The sequence below is a fragment of the Mus caroli genome, unplaced genomic scaffold, assembly GCF_978045245.1.
Source record: "Mus caroli unplaced genomic scaffold, Mus_caroli_1 scaffold_19, whole genome shotgun sequence".
NCBI classification, from domain to species: Eukaryota; Metazoa; Chordata; class Mammalia; order Rodentia; family Muridae; genus Mus; species Mus caroli.
In genome coordinates, this window is record NW_028227274.1 from 68591634 (window position 1) to 68600523 (window position 8890).

At 37.8% G+C, this 8890-nt stretch overlaps 1 protein-coding gene across 1 annotated transcript; it reads right to left on the reverse strand.

The window, feature by feature from the left end:
• Window positions 1-556: 556 nt before the first annotated feature.
• On the reverse strand, window positions 557-8309 carry LOC147000323 (dynactin-associated protein-like). The gene is given in 3 exon segments (XM_085833505.1): window positions 557-1099; window positions 6273-6437; window positions 8253-8309. Coding segments are annotated over 3 exon segments (765 nt in total).
• Between the last annotated feature and the right edge of the window lie 581 nt (window positions 8310-8890).

Here is an 8890-nt window from a genome sequence, read left to right on the forward strand (position 1 = left end):
TATATATATATGAATGAATATATATATATGAATGAATATATATATATATATATATGTCAGTGATACAAATGTAACTCAGCTAGTATGGAAGAAGTAGCTGTTATTGAAGTTTAGAGAAAAGTCAGTGTGGAAGTAGCTACAAGATGATTGATAGGAATGATAATGAAAAGTGTACTTGATGTACAATAAATCATTTTTATGATTGACAGTGATTCTATCAAAAGTGGTGTTTGTGCTTGGTTCCCATGATCAAATGGAGATTACAACTTACATAAGGAGAATAAAGAGCACTTTTATTGTAGGCAAAGCAGAAATTATAGTTGTAGGCTAAATGCAAGTAGTAGTGGTCATCAATTTAGGTGAACAAAGGTTCCATTAAAACAATAAGGAAAGTCATGATTGTTTTGGATGCCAACTAATTTTCAGGTGTAGTAGCATCTGGTGCTATTGAGGCTTCCACTGTTAGAGGGTTTGTCAACATGGTGATATCTTGGTTCAAGCAGCTGTTGCAATTGTGACTCACAAGATCCAGATGGAAACCTAATTGCAGCAATGGTCATAACCACTTGATAGGTGGTTATTCAGGAACTAGAACTTTTGTAGCACTGGTGGTATGTGTGGTTTCACTTGATGCTGAACCTGATGTGGTTTCAGGTTGAGTTGAATCGATGGTTGTGGCTGTTGTTTCCGTGGATGCAGCAGAGGTTGTGGGCTGGGTTGAGGTTGCCGTGCTTGTGGGCACAGATGGAGTTGTGGTGGTAGTTGTTGTGGTCACAGGTTGAGTTGAAGTCACGGCCATGGTTGTTGTGGTACTAGCTTCAGTAGGTGCTGCGGTGGCTGTTGTGGCTGTAGTCTCAGGGGATGTTGTGGTTGCCAACCCTGTGGAAGTAATCACTGTTGTCTGAGTAGTAGTAGAGGTTGTTTGAGGTGTAACTGTAGAGGCTTCAGTGTTTGAGGGTAACTGGATAACAATAGGGGAATTGTTTCTATTCACCAAGCTTAGTATGAGTACTCCAATTGCTGTTGTTAGCACAGAGGCTAAGAGGCAAGCCAGGAAGACTTTCCACAAAGACCAGCCATCACAGTTATTTCCAGCCACCTATGAATAGTATAAATTGTAATATCAGTATAAAGGAAACTGCTTTTCATTTATCATATCTTTTCTATTTCTTATAACTTAAAACATTTTTTGAATCACTAAGTATCTGAACTTAAGACGTAAAAATCCTGGTCATATCAAAGTTGGAAATAATTCACCCTTTCCCAGATGTTAGAAACTCCAAACCTTTTGATATCTCTTTTCTAATAATATTTTCTTTTAATTTTTAAGAAACAGGCTTTGTATTTTATGAGAGCTTTAGATTAACAACAAAACTGATGGGAAGATACATAGATACTCTCTCTATATTTTGCCCCCAAATGAGTCCAGATTCCTCAGCTATTAACACCTCCTAACCTGTCCTTTGTATGCCATGATCTCTAGCCTTTCCAGAAATGTTTTTGGTTTGCTTACTCTCTCTTCCTCACAAATAAAATACTTACCACTTACCTCACTTCCAATATGCCCCATTTTACATGGACAAATGCCCTTTGATGCCAAATTCTCTTAGCTATTTTCCCTTTCTCTGAAAAACAACATTTCCTTGTATTTTCTACATATAGTGTCTGCATTTTCACATTCTTCAACTCTAAGCAATGTGGTATCTGTTCCCATCATGCCACTGGAAATTCCATCCATTACACTCATACACTGAGATATTACTGGTATGTCCAAGCCCTCTTTTGACTTAAGCCTTTGGCAACAACTGCCACTGGGGACCATCCCTTCTTTTGGGAGCCATCTATTTCTTTTGCTTCTGTTGTATTCCAGTCTCTTTGATTTCTTCTCAATTCCCCAGAATGTTCACAATTTCTTTTGAAGACTCATTATTTAAGCTCAGCCTTTATTGTTCATGGCCCCGTGCTTTATCTTTCAGTCTTGCTTTGGGGTCAGCAACTTTCTTCTCTCTTTTCCCCACAGTTGTTTTCAGTTTCAATCACAATGATTGCAATCTGCCACTGTGTAAAAGTAGTCACTGTGTGCAGTAGAAGATGAAGGAAGTGATATTTCACCAAAAAAAAAAAATTAATTACAAGTCAAATCATGGGAAATAAGGTCCAGTTCTGTATCCTCTAATCAGTTTCAATATTTTCATGGTTTACCAGTCATAACTGAATGGCTCTCAAGGTTATGTCCAGTCCAGGCCTTCAAGTGAACACAGATATCATTCCTTTGATGTCTCACATATGCCTCCAACTCACACATAATATTTCCAGTGAATCCTGACTAGCTTCTCTGTTCTTATCAAATTACCCAGTTCATCTATTCAGTTCCACTAACTAGTATAAGGAGGTCATCCCTGAAGTATACCAACATATTGATGAGCTCTCTTAACTCATCCATCTCTATCCCCATATAACCCACTTTCTCTCCACCTCTGCTAATATCCCTTGGTACTAAGTCTCCTTGCTTTGCCTTGAGCTTGAGCAATGGCCTTGGATTACTTGGGAGTGTGCCCTGTTTCTTCAATGCACTTGTACCATGCTTACTTGTCAGTTAGAACATTGGCATTGGCCAGTTTATCAGAAGAGAATGTCATGCTTGTCCTTCACCTATCATTGAGAAGACCTTTTTCTATCATCTGCCCAGTATACATAATGCCTAATAGTAATCGTTCTACAGAGTGTCATGTCTGTTGGCACGTACTTTTGCATTAGTAACTAAATAATGGTCAATGGTTATTTCATTAGCAAAGGAATGATATTGCATTTGGCCTTAAAATTGATTTTAGAAATCCCAGTTCTTTAAGGAATGTTGATTGTCAGATGATATATTAACTTATAATAATAATTTGTTTTATGTACTTTATAACTTTCTATTTTTTAATATACAGGTGACTACATAGGCTCTAGTTAAGACCAGAAGGACATGGTCATTAATTTCCTCCCAGGTTTAACATCTAGAGCTATGCAATAAAAAGAACTTCCTCAAAAGTTTGTATTTATGGTAATATGTTCTTTCCCATGTTCTATGGCCTCTCAAGCCATGAGTAATTGGCCATGCTTATAACAATAGGCATGAATGGCCTCCAACTCACTGGACTTCAAGTCCAATTAGACAGACACTAGTTATTAATCAAGATAATAGTGCAGCACTAGAGAGATTGATCTCCAACACTCATTGTGGTTTGTAGGCTTTACAGTTAGGTAAAACTGTTGCTTGCTTTGCTCTCCTGGAAGCTTGCATAGCACTTTCCAATACTATGAGAGCCATTCCTCAGGAAGAAGGCTTTTAGAGTAGTTCTAATTGGATTTCCCAAAGTCCAGTGTTGACCCGTCCAGCAGGTCCAGTTATTCGAGGGTCTCAAGGGGACCTTCTCCTAAGAACCAAATGGGGAGTAGAGAGAGACGAGAACCTTGTGCAATGAACGACACATGGAAGCAGTCTGAGTAGCATCAAGGTCTCCCTGTATTAGCAAGGCTCAAGGCTTAAGTGTACAAGCAAAAGGGGAAGTACTTCTCAGCAGGAGGAATGGGGCAGTGGAAATGCACCTCAGCAGGAGGGATGGGGCAGCAGAAAAAGAAGAAGTACTTCTCAGCAGGAGGGATGGGGCAGCAGAAATTTTTGGGGACTACTCGGGGAAGCAGGAACTTGGTGGTATCAGGGTATATCTTGAGGTCAGGACATCCGGCACTGACTTAGGGCTGGAACAATCTGTGGTTGTTCTCGGAGCAGTGCGTCGGTGGCCTGCTTTTGTCCCCCTTTTCTTCTTGGAGGTGGGGGCAGAGGCCCAATTCAGAGATCAGGACAATTGTGTTGTCTTAATAGCTCCCAACACAGTGTCTAAAGAAAATGTGTGTGTGTGTGTGTGTGTGTGTGTGTGTGGAGAGAGAGAGAGAGAGAGAGAGAGAGAGAGAGAGAGAGAAAGAGAAAAAGAGAGAAAGAGAAAATAGAAATATAGAATGGAGATATAGATTATAGATATATAGAGATAATCAATTTATTGATGCATATATACATATGAGAGATAAATATATAAATATATATCCATGTATATGAGATGGTAGTGGTGTGTGTATGTATGTGCATGCATATGAGAAGGAGTTGGAGTGGGAGAAGGAGATGCAGAAATGATAAAATTTCAGTATTGACATATGAAATTCTCAAAAAATATTAGAAAGAGCTTTTGTAGTGTAGCAACATTTTAATAATAACATAATAACAGAATCCTGCTCATTTACTCTCTGTCTTTATCATAAACTGTATAATATGCCTACATTGTTAAAAATATTAAACATAAACTATGAAGTGCGATATCCAGTTTTGGAATCTGCATAGGTTTAGCCAAATTGCTAGACTACTTTAAACCCGTCTTCTTTCCCCCATGCTAGTGGAAAAAATAACCTGTAGCTGCTAGGCTTAAGAAAGACAAGCTATGTTATTGATTCTAAGTTGAGTTTGCAAATATTTGTTATTACTACTTTTTATAAGTCATATTGCATAGTATAAAATAAAATCTATTGCATTAGATTTATTTACATTTCAGAGTTATGATATCTTTAAACTCCTCCAGCTTCCTTTGATCTTCAAATGTCCTTGCCTTGAAATATCAGACTAAAAATATCTTGTTATAAATATTAGAAATAGCATGTATAAAATCACTAGATAAGGCATAATTTAGGATTAGGAATATGAGTCTGGTGATCAAACATTATCTCTTATCACCTGGATGAGAACAAGCCCCTTAAGAAATAGAATGCAAGGCTTAGAGTTTCCATAGAGATGGGAGAAATCCAAGATGTAAACCATGATGTTTTATGAAAAAGGGTGTGGTACCAAAACAGCTGGAGTGAGATAAGAGCTGGAGACGGGCAACCTAGACCAAATTAAGCCTGACCAAAGCAGCGAGACCAGAACTTTAAAGTCTTGGGAGCAGCAAATGTCTGTGAAGCTGTGCATCTTACACTGCTCTACAACACTGCCTTAGGGAGGTTTAAAAAGATTCCTTTAGTGAAATAGACTACAACTAACAAACAGTAAAAAAAAGTTCTTGTGTTTGGGCTACTCTAGCAAAAAGGATGAGTTCCTTAAAATATCTCCCCATTTTCCTTGGCCTTAGATGCTCCATGTGGGCCTCAGGTCAGTCAGGCATTACTATCTACACATCAGCTCCACATTTTTTTTTTTTTTTTGCATGAGGTATAATCTACAGTTTTGACTACTTTAGTGTAAGCTTACTGTCATCTATTTATATGTCTTATGTAGTCCGCGGGAGATTCTACTGTGCCGTCAGGATTTAAATCCAGCAGATTAAAAGTTACCAAGAAGTCTTTCGATTCTATGATTGGCATAGAGTACTTAACTGGTACAAACAAAATATATCTATTGAATTGTATTCATTATTTCATACTGTCCCGACATAATTTAAGTGGTTGAAATTTTTAATCCATAATCAAATTCAGTTCTAAGCCATGTTCTGGTCCAAATATCAAGATTATGTAGAGGAAAAGAGAGATTTCAGGAGCTGGGGAACCTACCCAATTGCCACATGATGTCAGTCAAATATAGGCAAGGGCCTAGTTCTCAGGGCTGAATACTGGGAGGCAGAATTGTAAAGTTAAAGCAACTCAGCTGATTAAACGTGGACTCAGGAACCAAACCTGAGTCTGACTTCCAAAGGTAGTAGAGATGCTCCCAAGGACAGGTCAGATTTTAGGTAAAATTCACATGCTCCAAAGTCAGAATTCAGAGACCTACGTGGAGTGCCATACACAGCTTTAGGAGCTGTGTAAGAGTACAATGTAAGAAAGTCAAGTGGTCACCCAAAGAGTAGGAGCCATGAAGGTTAACATAGGACGACTTTCTTATCAAAGTCTAAACAGCTAATTAAACACCATTCCAACACATTTGCTTCTTTGCTCACTCCTCAACGGTTTATTTGAAGCATATATTCTTATTTATAATTTATAGTATATTTTCCTTGATTAATGCATTTTTCTTTGATTTTCCTTTATTTTTCTGTAGTGACCATTTGAGTTCAGGATTAGAAATTAGTTCTGTAAAAACTAGTTATCAAAAAGTATTCGCTCAAGGAATTGCTTCATGGTGACTTGTAATAGTACTGAGTACCCAGCAAATGTGAATACAGACAGTTTCCTAATCATATGGCTTGGAAAAGAGTAGGCTCAGTGCATATCCTAAACCAGCAGAAAGGGACTACAGCAGATCTTACCTGTGGGCTGCAGGGCTCTGGGTGCTGGCATTCTGAGTGTGCAAGGATTCCTGGGCTCACCCAGACCCCGGACAAGTCGGAGGAGACATTTCCGGTGACATCATTTGAAGATGGACACCAACACGTGGGATGCTGAGCTTCTTGGCCATGTGTACACATGCTTGGCTAGAGAGATGAAACGCAAGTAAGCAACATCCCATTGACAGCACTTCAAAATGTCAACGTTCCTGTCAGAAACAAATGAAGTGTGACCTTTGAAAGGAATAAATATTTTCTTACTCTCTGAGAACAGAAATTCCAGATAGATGATTTCTTACTATATTTAAACTGATTTTGAGGAATGTGTATAACCCATCTTTTGCACTATGTTACACAAGGGTTAAATATGTTCATTTTGCAAACCACTGAGACAGGTGGAAAATACATGCTTTTTCATAGCTGACCAGGTATAAGCCTTCTTGGGTCTTTTTAGAACAAGAATGCTGAAGCAAAGGAGTTGAGTGTTTTGTTATAACTATACAACAGCATCTACTTTAACTAGACCATATAGTGTTAAGGGCACTGTCCTTCCCATTGTACCAGACTATGGATGGTATATTACTATCATATATGAATACACTATATATTGTACCAGACTATGAGTGGTATATTATTATCATTTACAAATACACTACATATTGTGTGTATTAGTCTTCACTCATGAAAACATTCCCGAATAACTTCTTCACACAATTGATACCAAACTATATCTACTGGAATGTAACTCCATGTCAGGAACAAACAGTTTATTTAGTTTATGATATGCATTTGCTGTGTGCTCCTTAGATATGAGAAGAAAAAAATTACAACAACAAAATATTCATTCTCAAGAAACTTATTTGTTAACAGGGCGACAAAGAAGATTTGAAGTTAATTAATAGTTACACCAATTGTAAAATGTTTAAAAGAAGGGATAGATTTTAATCTAGATTTTAGAATTTAAACTTTCTTAAAACATGAAGTGAAGAGAGAAGAAGGCAATGAACGTGAGAATCCAGTTGGTCCACGATATTGGGAAAGTTTTTGTTGCATTTCAAAAACACTGCAGTGCCTGTACTTTGGAGTAGTATTTGGGAGTCTGAGACAAGAGGATTATAATAAATCTGAAAGCAGTCTGAGCAAAATAATGAGACCCTGTTTGGGTTTTAAAAATCTTACATAGGTCTGGGAAGGGAAATAAATGTGTTTGAACACTTTCCCTATAATCATAAGGACACTTGTCTAAATTCCAAGAATCTACAGAAAAAAATAGGTGTGGTCACTTGTCCATAACCCCAGTATTAGGACACTGAGACAGATTGATCCAAAGAGCTCACTGGCGAGCCAGTCTAGCCAAACTAGTGAGCTTCTCCATCAGTGAAGAACCTGTCTCAAGATAATAAAACAGAATTAGACACCGATGCCTAATGGTCTCTGCATGCATACACAGAGACATGTATACCTGCATTATCCTATAGGCATCACACACACACACACACACACACACACACCCCAAAATAGAGAAATTCGTGTAAATGAGTTACACGAGACTCTTCCTCTCACAGGAAATTATATTTACTTGTCTCACTAGGACTCAATGGCATTGTTGCCTGAATTCACCCTACTTTAATAGTCACCTGCCATAGATTTACTGACGTGATTGGATGAAAGAATGTAAATCAATGAAAGAAATAAATGTCAAGCACAGTATGTGTTTATTCAGTGTTCGCTGCCATTATTATTGTGGCATTAATGGTTCTATTACTATGGATACTACTAGCAATTGTTTTATATCACATTGATTTAATCACCCATTATTAAATAGATACAGAATGATTTCCTCTTGGAGAAAGCTACAGAGATAAGATCTTGACTACATAAGGCCAAGAGATGCCATGTAATTAACACTAAAAGTGAGATTTTAATGTCGGCAAAATATAAAACTGGAGAGACAATACTCACCTGCTGTTTTCCAGGGGGCTTCATATTCACTACATATTTTCCATGCTTTCTGTCCATTCTGAAGCTGGAAATATCTCAACCTTAACTCCAAGAATATTTTTCCACAGTCCCTTGTCCTTTATATCTGCAACTGGAAGAAACAATTAAGGCACACTGTGGAAATCCCTACGATGCATCAGTGCAGGTGTGATTAAAGTAAATACTATATAATTATTCACTAGAATGGGATCCACCTCAGAGGAGGAAACGAAGTGTTAATTACAGACACACAAAAGATCCATAATACCCCAATGCTCTTGTGAGTATGCTTACAACACTCAGGACACAAAATCTTTGAACATTTTCCATAATTATTCTTGCTGACCTCCTCCTTTAGGCACTTGCCTTCTATTTCAGAACAAATGCCAAGCCTAAACAGATGTCTGATGTAGACACTGCCATTACTTTGTTTATTCTGAAGCACTGATGCCCTCAGATCACTATTAGCACTGACTCTTTTGTATATGGAGGACAAATAGTTTTTCAGCTCTTCCATTTATGCTTGGGAACCAATCTGTCAGTTCCCGTGCAACTTATACATTAAAATTTATTGGTATCAATTTCCTGTGCCGTAATGCCAAATGAATGATGAAATGTCA